Source organism: Danio aesculapii, chromosome 23, assembly GCF_903798145.1.
Source record: "Danio aesculapii chromosome 23, fDanAes4.1, whole genome shotgun sequence".
In the NCBI taxonomy this organism is placed as follows: Eukaryota; Metazoa; Chordata; class Actinopteri; order Cypriniformes; family Danionidae; genus Danio; species Danio aesculapii.
In genome coordinates, this window is record NC_079457.1 from 41,447,918 (window position 1) to 41,466,548 (window position 18,631).

Sequence of the window (18,631 nt, forward strand, 5' to 3'; positions counted from 1 at the left end):
AGCGCCTCCGATGTCTGGGAAGAAGACATAAGTATATATTATTGGAGATGGCAGATAATTAATCAAGTCAAAAATGTTTTATTCAGCTGTATACGAGATTATTTAAAATATTGTTTTTGATACGGCGTTATTTTAAACTGCCAAATAACTTATGTGAGTCCTGTGTCCGGTCTCCTGCGGTAAAACTGTATTTTTACCCCTGATATTTTGAGAGGTTGCTAGGAGACCACTGCCAACACAGCCGTGAGGAAACATGTCGACAGGTTACTCTGCAAACCAGGTGCTGAAACTGTCGTTTTTCTACTTATTTTATTGCATGTATACGGTTGAGTTAAGTTATATTTACTTATATTTAACCTTATGGTGATTGTTGCAGTTTGAAAGCGCTTTTAAGTCGCAAAAGCTCCAGAACTGGACCATCCCAAAACAATTCAAAGAGGTAAGTTAACGTTAACTCAGCCAATCTCATTGTAATGTTAAAAGCATTTAACGTTAAATTAACATGAACTGTTTATGAAAATGTCTGCAAAATATCGTATTACCTTCACGTTTCTTAAACTGTAAATGTAACGTTAACGTTACTACTTTCTTTTAAATTTCCTAACTAACGTAACATATTTTACTATTTACAGTTGTTTGGAAATACTTACAGTAAGTTAAACAATAAATCAAAGTCCCATTACGGTATCATATTTACAATAATGATTTACGTACATAAGAAGCATATTAAAAACAAGTAAAGTGTCTGCTATTTTGTTTCTATAAGACAAATAGATAAGTAAAATAAATGTAATAGTGCTATACGCCATGACAGAAATGTTTAGCCTACATACTTCAGGGCTCATACGGTCATGGAAAACCTGGAAAAGGCATGGAATTTTGACATAGAAAAGTTTTGGAAAATCTGAAAGACCCACAAAGTTTTGGAAAAGTCATGGAAAACAGATATCTGTATACTTGAATATAGGTTAGTTGTCTTTTCTAATTTTCTGTCCTTGGCCAATCACATACTGTCACATTATTAGTGCGGCGTAAGCATTATCTAAATCAATTTTACATAGATATAAATATAAGCTGACACCAAATGATTTTATGAAATGCTGTAATAAATTTTAACATGTGTTGTTTGTTTTACCACGCATATTATGTAGACATTGCATGAAACATTAGGTCATGAAAATGTACTTGAAAGTCTTGGAAAAATCATGGAATTTTAGTACTAAAAATGTGTATGAACCCTGATACTGAAAAATAAGAATGATTCTGACCTGCATATAAACGAAAAAGTGGTTACACTAAATGTTAAACAGTTTTTAATCTAATGTATGATGGGTAAATATTACACTTATATAGTTAAGATGCTTAAAAATCACTTGTCTTTGACCCTTTTCCATTAATCGACACATTTATACCAATTGCACTGTGTGGAGAGAATTACCCCAACCACTTCATATTACAAATACTTGTGCTTGGTCTATTTACTTTCTTTTTATTTTAAAGAGACCATCAGCAGCAGAAGGCTACACTACATTTATAGCCACAGACCGTGGCCACCTTCTACCTGGTGTACAAACAAAGGTTCGTTGCGAACATTTGCTTAAGCTGAATGAAATTTAAACAAATTACTGTGCTTAAAACGTTTACATTGCTATTTCTTTATTAGCATCGAAGTGCGTGGCCAGCATTCCAAGGCACATGGGATTTACCTCGTCGTATTCCTCCTGTTTCCATGAACCCCACTGCTCGCTCACAAGTGGGCCAGGACCGCCTCAGGACCTGGGGGCAGATGAAAATCACAACAAAGCAGCCTCACGAGGCCCCTGGGGACAGTCAGGCTATAAACAGAAGCTCTCATGATGTGGTGGGTATTTAATATCTCCAGCTTTCGCTCACCGGCCATGTTTGTTAGGTACACGTAATGTGAATATCCTCCTTAACAACGAGCCAAAAGTGCTCTATTGGATTGCGATGTGGAGGCCATTTGAGTGTAACAAACTCATGGTCATGTTCAAGAAGATCTGACTTTTGTGATATGACCTGTTATCCCCACTGGAAGGTAAGCTGTGGCATTTAGACAGTGCTTGGTAAAGAAAATTGTCAACACCATTACATTATACCAATAAAAACCAAACAGATCATCTAAATGCTGTAACAGAAATCAAGCCGATCAGACCAGGCTTCTAATCTTCTGTTGACCAGTATTGGTGAGACTAAGAATTGTAGCCTCAGTTTGCTGTTTTTAGCCGACAGGAGCATCACAGCACACATCACTGCTTTTCTGCTGTTCATCTGGTTCAAGGTTTGACGTGTTGTGAATTCAGAAATGCTCCTTTACTGACCTTGGTTGTAACAAGTGGTCACTTCAGGTGCTGTTGTCTTTCTATTAACTGAACCAGTCTGGTCACTCTCCTCTGATCTCTGGCATCAACAAGGCATCTTCACCCACTTAACTTCTGATCACTGGATATTTTCTTCTTTTCAGACCATTCTCTGTCAATTTTAGAGATGTTTGTGCATGAATATGCCGAGAAATACTCAGACCAGCTTGTGTGACACCTATACATTTAAAAGTCCCTTAAAAGTGTTAGTTCACCCGAAATTTAAATTCTGCTATGGATTACTCACCATCATGTTCTTCTAACCATCTGACACCTTCTCTTCATTTTCCTAACACAAATCGAATCTAAGAGCTTCCTCATCCTCCACAGACATCAACAGACCAGAAACATTCAAAGTCCAGAAAAAAACATAAATCAACAATCAAACCAAACCAAATCAAACCAAAACATAATCAAAACATGCGACTTCAGTGGCTCAACTCTAGTATACGAAACTCCATGAACACTTTTGTGTGCCAAAAAAAACCCTATAAAATTACATTATGATTGCCTGTCTTATCTTACTTATCGGGTCATCAGGTTGTGACACTTGATTGCTCTTCTTTTAACTCTAATGGCAATATGTTGTACTGCTCATAGTAAGCACATTCAGAGGCAGCGGAGGAGTATACAATGGTAAACAGAGTAGTTTTTACAGTTTTTTGCCGCACAAAAGTGTTCTTGGAGCGTCATATGATTACAGTTGAACCACTGAATTGAGAAGTGAGTGACGTTTTTGATTCTTTTTCTGAACTTTAAATGTTTTGTGTCCATTGCTGTCTGTGGAGGATAATGAGGCTCTCAGATTTATTGTAAAATATCCTATTTTGTGTTCTGAAAAATAAACTCGGGGTATCGGAACAATATTTTAGAAAAAAATACCTTTTTGGTCTTTATTTGTCTTTCCTAACCAACAATACATATTTTGGTTGTCACCCTTATCTGACCCTTAGCTTTTCTTCCCCATACTGATGCTCAGTTTGAAGCAGATCATCCTGAGTTGCTGCCATGTAATTGGCTGAATAGATACTGAGTCTAAAGATGCAGTTGAACAGTTCAGGGCTCGCAAAATCTGGTAGCCCAAAGTCCTGTGGCTATTGTTTTTTCAGTCAGACTACCAAAATTTATCTAAACCCACTGGGCATGGTGTATATAGATTTTGGTAGTGTGATAGTAAAAACAATAGCCCCGGGACTTCATGCTACCAGATTTTGCGAGGCCTGCAATTGTACCTACTAAAGTGGCCAGCTAGCATGACTTAGTGTTGCAAAAAAAGAAAAGAAAAAAAAAAATGTAACTTTTTTTTTTTTAAACAATTCTAACCAATCAATATTCTCACAGGAAAACGTGGATCAGCCTGCTGAACAGTCAAAAATATCCATTGACCCAGATGAAAATCAACCAGAGAAGCCTAAATCACAGCATATCCAGGACCAGTCGAGACCAACAAGCCAGCAAGCCCAGCCTATCCCAGAAAACCTTAATGAAAACCAGTCTAGGCCAGCAAGTCAACGCAGCCAACAGGCTCCATCCAGACCAGCCACTCAGCAAAACCAAGCTGAATTCAGACCACCAACCCAGAACAGCAGACCAGCATCTCAGGAAAAATAACACCAATTATAATCAGATCCCCTGCAATGGCAGTTATAAAAGTTCTTCCATGAAATGGCATTACGTAAGTGCAACACTTCTTTGAAAAACACTTTTGCTTCCCCAGATATTATTCTCGCATTTCCGTTGATTTAGAACTGTGCTCTCAGATTGTGCATAACATGTGTCAGAACACATTAACTGAATTGTTTCATTGAAGCTAAAGCTGATTAATTTAATGGCTTTTGTATTGGATCTGCTTGAATGAAATGCTGTCAATGAATGAAATGCAGGGTCAAGTATTACTAGAAACAAAATCACACACAATCTGAATTGAATCATATTCTGTTTTTTAAATGATAAAAACGGCATAGATTTGAAATGTTTTTCTTTATTTGCTCAGTAATGAACACACACCTGTAAGCTCCTATAACACAACATCAGCTTGATTCACTAGTCGTCGGTTCATGTTTTTGGTGCTTGGAAGCAAATGATTGATTTTGGGAGCAGACACTGAAAGATTGTGGATGTAATGGTCCACATAAAAATGAAAACTCCGTCACCGTTTAATTAAAATCATGTCAACGCTAACCTCCTTCCATTTTCTCTGGAACATACAGTAAGGTATTATGATAATTGTGTCCATTTAATTAACAATTCGGATGCTCAGACTGTTTAAGATACCAACTTTTTGGTTCAGCTACAGGACATTATTCACACAGATTCAGAATGATAAGAAGTAATCGATGACAGAGTTTACTTTTTTTTCCCTCTAAACCAAGTTAGAAATAGCTTGTTAAGATGAAAGCCCAACACATTTCTCTCTCCTGTGATAAACGCAGAATAAACAGCTGTATGGTCATGTCACAATGTTGTCTACAGGTTTATTTAAAAGATCAATTTTAATATCTGTGGCAAACGCTAGTTTAACTCAGAAATGCAGAGCTTCTGAAGCTCTGTTATATACACACAGAACCAACAGTCATCATAGCCAAATTAATACACATTCAAATCAACAAATCAAAAGTTTTACCAAAATGACATGGCCAAAAAAAAAGGTTAAAACAATTCTCAAAATCTTAAGAGTGAGTCACATCTAAAATGTCTATACAAGACAAGCTAAAGATTAATAGGCATCAAACAGTTGAACACTGATGCCAAATATCTGATAGAAAATTATGTACTATATTAAATATATGATTCATATTTATGGTATACAAGGGTCTTGCAAAATACTAAGATGAAATATATTTACCTGCCACATGCATGTCGATTATTTACAAAAAGTTGAAACTTTTTGTAGTTTTAATAAAAGGCATGAAAAACAGAATGTTTTTTTAAATCTTATGATTCTGCCACGTTAAGAACTGTATAAAAAATTTAGATAGTCTTTGAAATATGTTGCGCATACAACGAGATATGCACCATGTCACAGGATGGGGTGAATTCTCAACGAGCACCTTCAGATTATCATTTACAGCAAATTATTTGATAGAATTTGCTAATAGGTGTCAGTGAATCTGCTGAAATTGTGTAAATAAAAATGTCTGCTGCTGATATCTTTATTCCTCAAATGTAGCTTATATGCTAGGATTGCATTTAATACAGAACACAGTTTATTCTATACTGAGAAAGTGCTATGATGGTGATACAACCAATACTTTCGACTAACAAATCAAATCTATTCTTGCTATATAACGAACCATAAAAGTATCAGTTACCTGTTTAAAGTTTATAAATTCTTAATATACTGTATTAACTAGCGTCTTATACTAAAGTCACACTTTCAATCTAAACCATCAACTCCATTGAAATGGATAGTTCATGTAAAAACATTAATTTTCGGCTAAACTCAACCTCTGTCTGATGCAAGACTTTCTTCTTTTTTCTTGGGTAGAACATTTAAGATATGACTGCCGTGAATGTGCTATTAAGGCCCATTTGCACCAAGCATGATAACGATAAAGACATCACTCTAAATGAAAAACATCAGTTCGGACCACAGCTATAGAAATAAAGATGTAGAGAAACAATCTCATTGGGATCCACTGACATTGTGGAGAAGCAATGCTTTATGTTAAGCCTTCTTTTCAAAGATTAAACTTGATGAATATCTTGGAAACAATTGGTTATACCATATAAAATAATGATAAAACATGTAGCGAATTTATGTAAGCCTGACTGTCAATTTGAAGTAAAAATACTTCAAATACACATTTGTTTTCGAACTTTTTATCTGAACCAAGGCCCACGGCAACTTCCTCCTATGCTGTTTCCTTAACCGGGACCAGGATGATGTAGGCCTATAGTTATAATAATATTTATACAATATACATAGTTATAATGAGATTTATACATGATCAAACTAGTGTGAAACTTAAGCAATACTAAATTTTTTTTAAATTTGTGTTTGTAGTTCAGGCCTAAATAAATATTTATTGCCGTTTTAATCGTTTAAGTTAATTTGACAATGTATAAAAAATCTGTGGATATTATCGATGCATTTATTCGGTAAAATTGCTACTTTTTACTGTCATTCAATGTGTTTTTGGTCATTATCAATGCACTGTCACTTTGAGCGTGAGCAGTGTGGAAAAACTAGACCCAGAGCTGAAACTATCGCAGCACTGCTATTTCAGTGACGCTCACATCTCGCGCTGACACGCTGCTTCTGCATGCAGTATGAAAGCTCTTATCTGTTAACATGGATGCTGAAAAAAACATGCTCATGCTTGTGGCGTGAAACAGGCTTTTGTGGTGCTTCCTTTAAAAATGCAAGGGAAAGTAATTTCTGCTGTTTTTATTACACTAAACGATTGCTAAAAGATACTATTTGATTACACGAGCTGGTTTCAATGGTCACATGCGCTAGAGGACATCTGCTGGTTACAATGAGTAATGTAAAAATAAAAAAGCATAAACTAAAAATTAACAGATTGCTATTATTTGTCAGCGTAAACACAAATATATTTGTTATACTATCATGCTTGGCGTGAACGGGCCTTTAGTGAAATTTTGGATTTGTTAAACAGAACTGTTTAATTCAGGAGCCATGGGTAGTTTTGGTCTGACGGTATAGTTTTTTTTATACTCAAATTGCTCCCACTGACATTCATTATATGGCTTAGAGCTGCTCAATATTGTAAAAATCTAAAATTGTGATATTTTATTTTTCTACGATAATTATTGCGGTGAATACAGTTGCAGAAGATTGAATAGCAGCATTTGATGGTTTTCTGGGGAGTATAACAGTATTCAGGTAGAGAAATTGAATAATCACAATGCAAAGAAAATGCTTTTCTTACTTTCTGTCTCATTTATGGTCGTAAAATAAAAAAATCTTAGACCAAGTAAAAATATTTACAGTTTACAACGTCAAAATATTTAGTTTACAACGTCAGAAAAAATTGGTGAAAATTAAGAGTTTTATTTTATTTATTTTTTTGGTTGTTTTAAGGAAATTTTCTGCCAGTTGTTTTTACTTTGAAATGTAGATATTAGGACTAGGAACAAGACAAAAATGTTAAGTAACTTTTTTTTTTTTGCATAAATCACATAAATTCCACAAATACAGTGATAAATACAATTCTGTGGCCCCTGGTTTACTATACTTCAGACTGGACATTGCATATCTTTGCTTTGTGACTATTGCGAATGAAATTATATATTGTGCAGCCCTAATATGAATCAAAAAGGACCATAGCTTTAGCTAAAAATATTTAATGTTCTCCTGAAGAAAAAAAAAAATTCAGCAACATCTTGTCAGACCTGAGGGTAAATTTAATAATATATCCTCAGTTTTACTTAAGTTTGAACTATCCCATTAAAAGAAGCATATTCATGAACTCAAATAATATAGTTATTTATATAACGATTATAAATAAATACTTTTCCATTCTATATGCATTTCCCGATGATTGTCTACAACCAAAATGCAACCCAACAAAGGCACCACACAATACCTTAAAATAAACTCTTTTACACTGCATCAAACTATTAATAGGTATCTTAGCTGTTAGAAGAGAAAATAAACCAGTGCTCACTATCAAAGATCACACCTTTCTAAGATTGTACAGTAACTCTAAAAATAGACCACAGTGATGCACGTCTGCTCAAGCACTAGATCACAAAGCAGTATGTGCCGATTCGATATTAAAAGAAGAGAAAAATAGATAAACGTGGAATGAGCATTCGACTCTAGTATTAATAACAGTGGTGTGCAGTAATAACATTTCGACTGAGTCATGGCATGTTGATAAGAGACTGGTTCAAGGGCAAGAAAAGGCACAGAAAAACAGACCCACACAGTGGGGTGAAGAGCAGCAGCTGGCAGCAGGTCGGCTCCAAAACACACAGGACTTGCACAGGTCACTTTCCAGAGTGTTTACAACTCTGATACGACTCCCACAGCAAAACCAGATCTTCAGCAAATGATTTGAGACTTGTGCAAATGTCACCATATCAGCAGCTTAACAACATTCAGAAGCGGCTGAACAGTTTCAGTCAGCGTTCAGTGGAATGGACTCAATTGCCTCTTAGCAATGCTTTACGATATAAAACAGCTTTCCCATCAACTCACACTGTGGAAACTTATCAATATCATCCTGCTTGCTTCAAAGAAGCTTTTTGAACAGTATTTGAACTGTCATTACTGGCTTTCAAGTGGGTGGGCTCTATTTTTGTGGCATTAGCAATGACCACGCCCACCTTTTCTGTTTTCGTCTTATTGGTTGATGTGAGTGGAGGATCCGCCTTCCGAGGTGGAGTCTTCCTAGGTGGATGGTGTGGATCATCTCCGATGTTGACTGACAGATTGGTGTAGAGTGGCTCCAGCTTTTTGGACAGGAGCTCATAAGTTAGAGAGTTGAGGCCATCCGAGCGCCAGTTCAGCCTTGTGCGCTTCAGCAAGTCAAACCTATGGGAATGATTTCAGAAAACAGAACTGATTTAATAAACAGACTTGATATACGTTACCTCGAAATCAAATCATTACCTCTAAAAATAAGGTTTGTAGGTGTATTTAAGGACATTTTGTCTTGAAGATATTATTTTAAACTAGGGCTGCTCAATATATCGTTTTAGCATCAATATCATGTGTATTCACAATAGCGACATCGCAGGATCTGCTATGTTGAATTGGGATTATATTTGACCAGGGGTCTGTTCTTTGTACCTCGCTTAAATGATCTAAGATGATTTGACAGATCTCTCAATCTTCTGAACTGAAGATCGCGAATCAGATTAAAATGTCTGGATGAACTGATCCGAGATCGCTGTGTGTGTTGTGAAAGGACAGATCTATCGATCCTCGAATTCATGATCAGCAAATGCAATGATTGGCTGAGGGCACAGCAGAGTAATGACATCATCTGATTAATATTTATTCATCCATGTGAGCAAAATTACATAAAATCTGTAGTAAATGGTTTGTTCAATATAATACGCAATAACTGTTCACTTTTGTTTAGGGCTGCAGGCTTTACACTTTCATGTGTCAAGAGTATTTAGTTCTTTTATTTACTTTTAGAGCGCATTTTCTTTGCTATAGTAACCTAGGCCTATTCAAGTGTCTTAATCGGTGTAAGGAATAACTGACTCTATAAATTAACTTATCAAAAAAGTATTTTGATATCAATAAAAGTGTCTGCAACTTGTGTGATGCATCAAATCACCGTCTGTCAAAACATGTACATGACTGCATAAATTATTATTCCTTCAAAAACGGTCAAATTTTGGATAATTGTGCATGTCTATCATCATACACAAATTGTACTAAAGCTGGTACCTTAAATAGTACATGTTTGTATCTAAAAAGTCCATAGTCTAATTCTCGAATGAGTTTTGAAGAACGGAATGATCCTGGATCGTGTCAAAACGTCAATAACCAAACCCAGGTATTTGTGTAATCCACGTACGAAGAACTGACACCAGGAGCAGCAGCTGAAGATTTTTATCATGAACAATGGAGCAAAAGTTTATCATTTTTGCATGTTTTTTAAGGCATGCGACTGTATGAGCATACCAAGAGAGGTTAAAGCATTCAGGCACAAGGAATTGTAAAATCTGTAAGTTTAATCAACACATTTTATTTAATTATTTATTCAATGAAAACTATGCAGTGATATTTTACATTTGATTATTCAATTTCTATACCTGATTTCTTACCAAATAGATATTTAAGCCATCTGGTGAAATCTTGCAATTTAAAAATCGCAGAAAAACAATACACTGCAATGTCAGATTTTCCAATATCATGACACCCTATTTTAAACACTCCCTTTATACCTACTTTTGACAGTCTCTGCCTCCTAAATCATTTAGCTCCAGCTATCATAAAATAATTATTAATTCATCTTTTTGTGCGTTTACCAAGTTAAATAAGAATAATTTAAAGACAAATTATTAATAAGTTTCTGTACAATTTGTAATATAATTAATAATTGTGTGTCTGTAATCACATTGTGGTAAACTATATGTAATAAAAAAGGCATAATATTCAAATGACTGATAGAAATAGCATGTAACTTTATCCAAGTGATGTCACTTCTTCTGGCTGTAAAATCTGTGGGTCATTATTCTTCTCATTAATTTGTGCAAAATGTTTAGGATCCACCAATATTTTGTTTGTCAATAATTGTTTGTCAGCACTGTTATTGTGATATTTCAGTGAATTTCTCATTCACGTTTTAAAAACTATAATATGATGATTCTAAATACTGTAAACTATAAACTAATTCTAGTTTGAGGAAAAATAATTTAAAGTGCTTGAAATGTAGCCGCAATTCAGGAATGAGTCATTTGTGTCCATTTCTTAGTGAATATAGGCGATGTATTTTGGTGCATTTAAACAAAACAGATTTATTAAACAAATATATTTATTAAAATAATATATTAGTCACCAAACATATTTAGAAATTGAAAGATAATACAATAAAATTCAAGTAAAATACTGCAAAACATATTACAACCTACAACATTTTAACAAAATTTTTTTATTTTTTGCTTCCCTTGATTTTTCCTTTTTTCTAAATTTGTATTTAATATTTTTCTATAACATAGAAATTTGGCTGTACTAGTTTTTGGACCATTATTATAAGTTATTTTATTAGATAATCTCCAGATTTGGCTTCAGTACTTACTAATCTAATGTATATGGACAATTATAATATTGTATAGCTTCATATTAAAAATATGAATTTAAAAGATTTGTGAGGGACGTACTTATATATGCTGAGCACTGTATACACACACACACACACATAATATAATATAATATAATATAATATAATATAATATAATATAATATAATATAATATAATATAATATAATATACCTTCTGGGGTTCTGCTCATTACCCTGATCGCCTTTATGTTTGATCATCTTATAATGACCAATGGCCAAAGGAGGACGCATTATCTTCATCCCCGAGAGACGGACTCTGAAGACAAAAATCACAGGCCAAATACAAATAGATATAAATAAGAAAACACATCTAGAAGAAGGATGCTATAAATTACCAAACAGACAGAGACAAAAGACAGAGAGGCACAAAGCACAGCAGGAAAACCATTTCCAGCAGAGTCTGCAAGGTGGGCCAGATGGATGTGAACTAACTAAACTACTACTAAAAACTACTGTCGTTGAGGATTTTATATAGAAAAAAGATTCTAACCAGAATTTAAAATCCCCAAAAGGTTCAAATGAGGTTGAAGAGTGTCTAATCCAGCTTTGAAATACTTAAAACTTTGGGTTCTTGCCTCAGGTTCAGCCATCTGAGTCATCTGAACACACTGACGGTTAATTATGCCACAGTCAGGTTTTCACATCACCATGAGCTGATGTGCCCTTCAAACGGTTCTCAAATAAGCAACGTCATTTTCCCCAAAACATATAAAGCCCGAGTCTGGATTATTTGTCTACTTATTAAAAATAATTAATGTGGGACCAGACTGAAAAGCACGCATGGTGAATCAAATCGTGTATGCATATTAAATTGGGGTTTATCCGTGTTATTGGCTTAGATAGAAAGTATTTTTTTTCCATTCACTTTTAAAATTTTAAAGTTTAAAAAGTCTTGGTTAAAACAACTTAGCCAACTAGCTGCAATGTGAATCAAATGATTTTTTCCAGTCCAATGTAAAGAAAACATTATCACAAATCATCAGAATTCATGTGTGTAGATTTCAATTACAATATATTTGCCCACCGCCACTCTGATTATACTGTAATGTTCTTCACAGCATAATTACAGCCTTGTAAGTTAATGTTAAAATCAAACCTCCTTGAAGAAAATTAATGCATTTTTTACACCCAGAACCTGACAGTGACACACTTATTAATAGTTCAAGTATGTGTATTCATTTACTGATGAGGACTGAATACCACACTAAAGCATTTTTTGACAATGATGCAGTATTTACAAACAGCGTCAATTCAATTCTGATTTAGTTTGACCAGTGTAGTCTGTTGATTCTCAACCAAACGATTCAATTATAAATAATTTAGACAATCAAATGCATCTAATATTTGATTCTCCAATAAATGACTGATTTGACTGTGAATCAAACATATAGTGCAACCCCAAGTGTACATTCCCAACTTACCATTTTATGTTGTAATTAAGAGGTGCCATATTGTCCATTGAGTTGCACATTTCTCCAGAAACTGTTAGATTGAGAAGGTCCTTATTGACCTTATTTGGAATGGTCTTGAAAATAAATGAGTTCTGCTCTGATGTTTTATTTTATTCAAAACTAAGCCAGCTATTTTTAATCCGCCAGAAAATAACTTCAAATAATGTTTCTCCCTAGTTGTGGTGTGGATGAAATACATGTTAAATTATAATTATACTTTTAAAAAGGGACTGACATAGATGCATTTTTAGAGAGTTGAAACGTACATGAAAACACAGCCAGTAATTAATATTCACCTCTGCATAAATTTTTTGTTTAAAAATTGCAAAATCTCAAATTTTTTTATTGCAATTCTTACAGTAATATCAATTGCTAAGAACTATAGACAACTTTAAAGGTAATTTTTTCAACGTTTTGATTTCTTGAACCCTTCCAGATTTCAAATATTTTTATGTCAGCCAATCATTGTCACATCCTGACAAACCAAACTTCAATGGAAAGCTTTCAAAGGATGTATGAATCCCACTTTCCAAAAACTGACCCATATGACTGGTTTTGCAGTCCAGGGTCACATTTGCAGCTATTTTTTTCAGGGTATCAAAGATGTAGGTGACTTTTCTTCTTTAAAGATATAATACAATAATAGTAATAAATTGGAAAAAATATTTTTAGATTTTAATTGTGGTCCTTAGTGATTCATGAAATGCAAAAGTAAAAAAACATGCAGTAATGATATAACAACATTGTTACTGTAGTATTCTATTTCTCCAGTATACAGTGTTTATGCAGGTTTTGAAAAGTAAATTTTAAGACTTTAAGATATTTTAAGACCATAAATAATTAAATTTCAGACTTACAGTATATAGGGCTAAACACTAAGGATTTATTTAATGGCCCAGCAGAAAAATAAATGTTTTTCCCCCCACTTTCAACATAACTAAAAACTCAAACTAAATGCATGTACAACGGACTGTAATATTAGTTATGAGTTAAGTTTTGTTAAAGTTGAAATGTATTGTTGGTTATTAGATATGGTGTTGGATCGATTTGGTGTCTTTAGAAATACAAAGGAAAATGAAAACCTGTTTAAAATGATTTAAGACATACAAGAGAGTATTTCAGTGAATTTAAGACATTTTTTAGACCCTGCGGACACCCTGAGTATAACAATTGATCTGTACAAAAAAACTAGACAATGTACAATACAATAATGTTGTAATGTACAGTTTTGTGCACAGACTGATCGTTTTGCTTCATAAAACCTCAATGCACATCATTAGGAGCTTGAGGCACTCAATTTGTTTTTGACTGTATACATTTGTTACTTTACCATCAAACTGCTTTTAATCGTTTATTTGGAATTTATGAATCATCAAGGACCCTTTGATTTCCTTAGGGTGAGTGATCAGCAGCAAATTTTCATTTTTGGTCAAACTATCCCTTCAAGGAAGAACTAACCACTGCAAAAAGTGTTTTCAATCCTCAACAACATCACCAATCCACTACACTCGACTCATTCTAGTTTCAAGGCTTTGCCAACTTTTAATCCTCTACAGCACGTTTCTCATAGCAGCAGAAATAAAACGACTATTGACTCTTTATAATTAAATCAAAAAGCAATTTAATCACTAAAGCAATACTGACATCTAAATAGCTGGAAGCCTTGAATCTAAACTGGTGACTGATGCGTGTACTTACTGGTCCCTCCTGAGGCTATGAGGGGCATAGAGGACAGACGGATGCAGCCAAAATGAGAAGAATGACAAGACAGCAATGCAAATGTGAACTAAAAAAATGATGATGAAGGCATGACAGATGTGTGCAACATAAATGCTTAAAAGGACACCATTTCTGATGAAGTCATACAAGTTATTTTGATCTACTCCGCTGCAAAGGCATTGAAAAAAAAAATTAAATAAAAACATTCAGCCATTCTCACCGAGCAGCGATGTCGTCGTCCTCGCCTCCCCAGCCCCAGTACTGGTTCGGAAAGCCGTTCATTTTGAGGTACTGCTGCGGGGTTACAGCAGAAACCCCTCCGAAATATTGGGAGTATGGGAGCCTGCGGTGGATTCAGAGCAGAGGAATAAGGTCATCTGTATCTACTAGCCTTCATCAATCATTCCATCTGAAGTGTCACAGCTTCTCCTGAAGTTTAATGCAGCTCTGCATTACAGTAATCTGGATGGCTGGATTAGGGGGTAAAAATGTAGCCCTTATAGAGTAAATGAGAGTTCTGATGAAGCTTGGGTTGAAATAATTTAGTCTTGAACATTTTTCAGAAGAGCATAATACGATTTTGTTTACAGTGTATAATATTAAATACGCTGTACACTCCCTGACAAAAGTCTGTCTTCGATACCAGTTGTAAGAGCAACAATTAATAACTTGACTTCTAGTTGATCATTTGAAAAGTGGCAGAAGGTAGATTTTTCTGTTGAACTGCAATCATCACAAATACTGCAGAAGACCTATTGGAACCTGCAAGGACCCAAGATTCTCACAGAAATCAGTCAAATTTGGTGAAGGAAAAATCATGGTTTGGGGTTACATTCAGTATGGTGGTGTGCAAGAGATCTGCAGAGTGGATGGCAACATCAACAGCCTGAGGTATCAAGACATTTGTGCTGCCCATTACATTACAAACCATAGGACGGGGCAAATTCTTCAGCAGGATAGCGCTCCTTCTCATACTTCAGCCTCCACATCAAAGTTCCTGAAAGCAAAGAAGGTCAAGGTGCTCCAGGAATAGCCAGCCCAGTAACCAGACATGAAGATTATTGAGCATGTCTGGGGTAAGATGGAGGCGTTGAAGATGAATCCAAAGAATCTTGATGAACTCTGGGAGTCCTGCAAGAACACTTTCTTTGCCATTCTAGATGACTTTATTAGTCATTTACAAGTTATTTGAGTCAATGCAGAGATGAATGGATGCAGTCCTCCAAGCTCATGGGAGTTATACACAATATTTATTCTTTTTCCACTGCACCATGACTTTATATTCTGTACTGTACATTATTTCTGTTAAGTGACGAGACTTTTGTCTAAGCAAAGTCAGACCTTACTGTCCTAATTAAATAATTAAAAAAAAAAAAAATCAAGGCTTGATCCTATTTTATTTTGGTAAAATAAACGTAATCTAGAGGCCTTTGCAGTTCATACAGTATAAGCCACTTCTGATACCAAATGATCAACTAGATGTCAAGGTATTATTTGTTGTTCCTAAAACTTGCATAGATGACTTTTGTCAGGTAGTGTACAGTATGCAATTTTTTCTATTCATTGAATAACCATGAAACCTGCCATATTTATCAAATTAAAGCTAGGGACGGCAATTTTAGAGAAGCTAACAGTTGGTAAAATAAAGATCCTGCCGAGCCTGGATAATCATACTGTCCAAAGCCACACCTCCTTCAGAACACAGACCGGAGACAAGAAGTGAGACAACGTTAGTTCAGTGCATAGTATTGCTGTAGTACCATAAATAAAAGAGCTTGTATCCACTAAATGAGATGAGAGCAATGAGTTCTCAATGAGCCTGCCATGTTTTTAGCAACGTAATGAGGCATTTTTTTATGTGCTGGTTGGAGAATGTTTAATTCTGAGTTAATCTAAAGCCTATTCTGGTATTTTGGAAGAGTTGAAGCGCTCAGCAGGCGGATCACCAAAGCAGCTAAAAATGTCTGTTCTCTTCTAAAACAGCTCTGCTAAATTCTGCATTTAACCAAAGTCCCTATATAGTCTAGTGTAAAGGGATAGTTCGAAAATTCTGTCAACATTTTCTCACACTTGTTCAAATCCTTTTAGAGTTTCTTTCTTCGGTTGAACAAAAAAAAGAAGGAATTTTGAGGACTTAATGATAATCTTTATTAGTTTTATAACTGTCTTAAACACTAAACAATATATTGTGAAGAAAGCTGAAAACCTGGAAGCCTAAACCTCTATAGTAGGAAAAATAACTACTATGAAAGTTAATGGCTTCAGGTTTTCAGGTTCTTAAAAAACTCATAACGGTTTGGAACCACTTGAGGGTGAGTGCATTTGAATGATTTTAATGGTGAACTGTCTCTTTAGCTCAGAATTGAATATTCTCCAAATGCCGGCACAATTAAAGTGCCTCGTCATGCTGCTCCCGCTTTAAAAAGACATTCCACACTCTTTGAAATCGAGAGAAAAATGCACATGGCTCAGGTTAAAATGCTTCTATCATGTATTAAATGCTTATAGTCATGGTAGCATTACTACTGTAATTTTAAGTGTTTTCTCACTTGTGAAAACCTCGCTCATTCCTTCTGGTGTCAGATTTGCATCCGCTTGTTTGCGTTCATGTGTGTTTTGAAGGAGACTTGACTTTGGAAAATAATTATCCCCTAACTGCTCCCCGGGCACTGCAATAATGGCTGCCCACTGCTCCAGGTGTGTTCACTGCTGTGTGTGCACTTGGGTTAAATGCAGAGCACAAATTCCAAGTATTAGTAACCATAATTGGCCACATAATGACATTCACTAAAATTTTATTAGGCTTTTTAAAATAAAAATAACAACTAGGGATGCTCAATCATACCTGCTAACATTTTGGTGTGTGTTTGTCTGAATAACACAGCTGAGAACCGGATTAGTAAATGTACTATAGACTGGGTTTTGGGCAGCCGCTGCGATTGTATACTACACCAAGGTTTGGTGACCCTGGGGTGTTACAGACTGTACCAAAAAAGCTGAGGACCGGGGGCGGAGTGAAATTACAGGAGTTTCCGGGAGAAATAACAAAATGGTAGGGTGGCGGGAGATGGGTCTGAAATATGAGAGACTCGCAGAAAAAACAGGAGTGTTGGCAGGTATAAGCACAATATATCGATGGCCATATCGATATCGGCTGCTAAATGCTATTTTTTAAGTTCTTGTTATCAGTTCGATAACAAAATTAGATTTATATCTTTAAGCTGATAAATTATGTATTTTTCCACTGGTTAAACTATTTCATATGGATGACACTTTTTTATTATTACACTGATATTTTAATTTTGGTTATTTTTCAGTGACTTAGTTGCTTTATGCAGTTTTTTGGTCAGGCAGTAGATTAATTATATAAAAGAAAGTTGGTCATAGAAAAGAATAGTTGATTCATAAAGTTTAGAGCTCAGTTGAAACTTTTCAATAAAGTTAAAATCAGTTGTTCGGCTATTGGCCTCCAAATCTAAATAGTTATTGGTATTTTTTCATCCATAAAAACAGCAATTAGGGGAATTATTACTCTAATTAAAAGCTGATTTGCTCTTTGCTTTTGTATAATACAGACACTTTTTTATAATTCTTTGATCAACAGAACGTCAACAGCATTTATTTGAAATAGTTATCTTTTGTGCGATTAATAAGTCAATTAAACATTCAACATAAGCATTAATTCCTTTAAAAAAACATCTTTTACTGCGATTGTTCGCTCCACCTGCCCTCCAGAGGTCCCTTGTACTCCAACACCTGTCCTAAATTCTTTCGCACTGTTCATTAAACTCTGACTGATAGCGAGATGAGCTGCTGCAATGTATCTTTCATCGTCTCTGCATTTCTAGCCAAGGACTAAGTCTCCGAGTCGTGTCTGGATGCTTTACAGCCTTCAGTGGATTCATCGCATAGAGGTCCTGATGTTGTCCTCAGCCTTGGTGGACTGAATATATGGGTTGTTTTCTCTGCAATCTCTCCGTTCTCTGTGAATGTTTATATCTGGGTGGACAGTGTGGCTGCGGAGTACAGAAACGCACTCTGTGAACTGAGATGTAGTGAGCTGGACGTCAATTTGGAGGAGCAGATCCATGAGTTACTGAATTCACCTGTGTCAGCACTAATAATGCATGAACTATACGGTCTGTTTTACCATGCATGAAGAGAAGGAACTTTTACACATGTTATATTCTTAAAAAGAAAAAGTATTGGTCAAGTGACATTTGTGGTTCTTTACTTTGTTTCACTATTTTTAAAGTTAATAGAACTGAGCGAAACAAAAATTATGACTATAACAAAATAATAATAAATTAT

At 35.1% G+C, this 18,631-nt stretch overlaps 2 protein-coding genes across 2 annotated transcripts in view; one reads left to right on the forward strand and one right to left on the reverse strand.

Annotated features, from left to right (window-relative positions):
• The first annotated feature begins 231 nt into the window (after positions 1–231).
• LOC130217374 (protein Flattop) lies at positions 232–4,361 on the forward strand. The gene is made up of 5 exons (XM_056449470.1): positions 232–280; positions 377–439; positions 1,501–1,578; positions 1,664–1,861; positions 3,720–4,361. The coding sequence occupies exons 1-5, from the start codon at positions 254–256 to the stop codon at positions 3,987–3,989; spliced, it is 636 nt and encodes a 211-aa protein (XP_056305445.1). The 5' UTR covers positions 232–253; the 3' UTR covers positions 3,990–4,361.
• Positions 4,340–18,631, reverse strand: part of b4galt3 (UDP-Gal:betaGlcNAc beta 1,4- galactosyltransferase, polypeptide 3) — a 28,232-nt gene continuing 13,940 nt past the window's right edge. The window contains exons 6-8 of the mRNA XM_056449469.1: positions 14,541–14,663; positions 11,302–11,406; positions 4,340–8,883 (exon numbers count right to left, since the gene is read on the reverse strand). Of these exons, the coding sequence (XP_056305444.1) occupies positions 8,568–8,883; positions 11,302–11,406; positions 14,541–14,663 (544 nt within the window). The 3' untranslated portion in view covers positions 4,340–8,567. The remainder of the gene's footprint in view (positions 8,884–11,301; positions 11,407–14,540; positions 14,664–18,631) is intronic.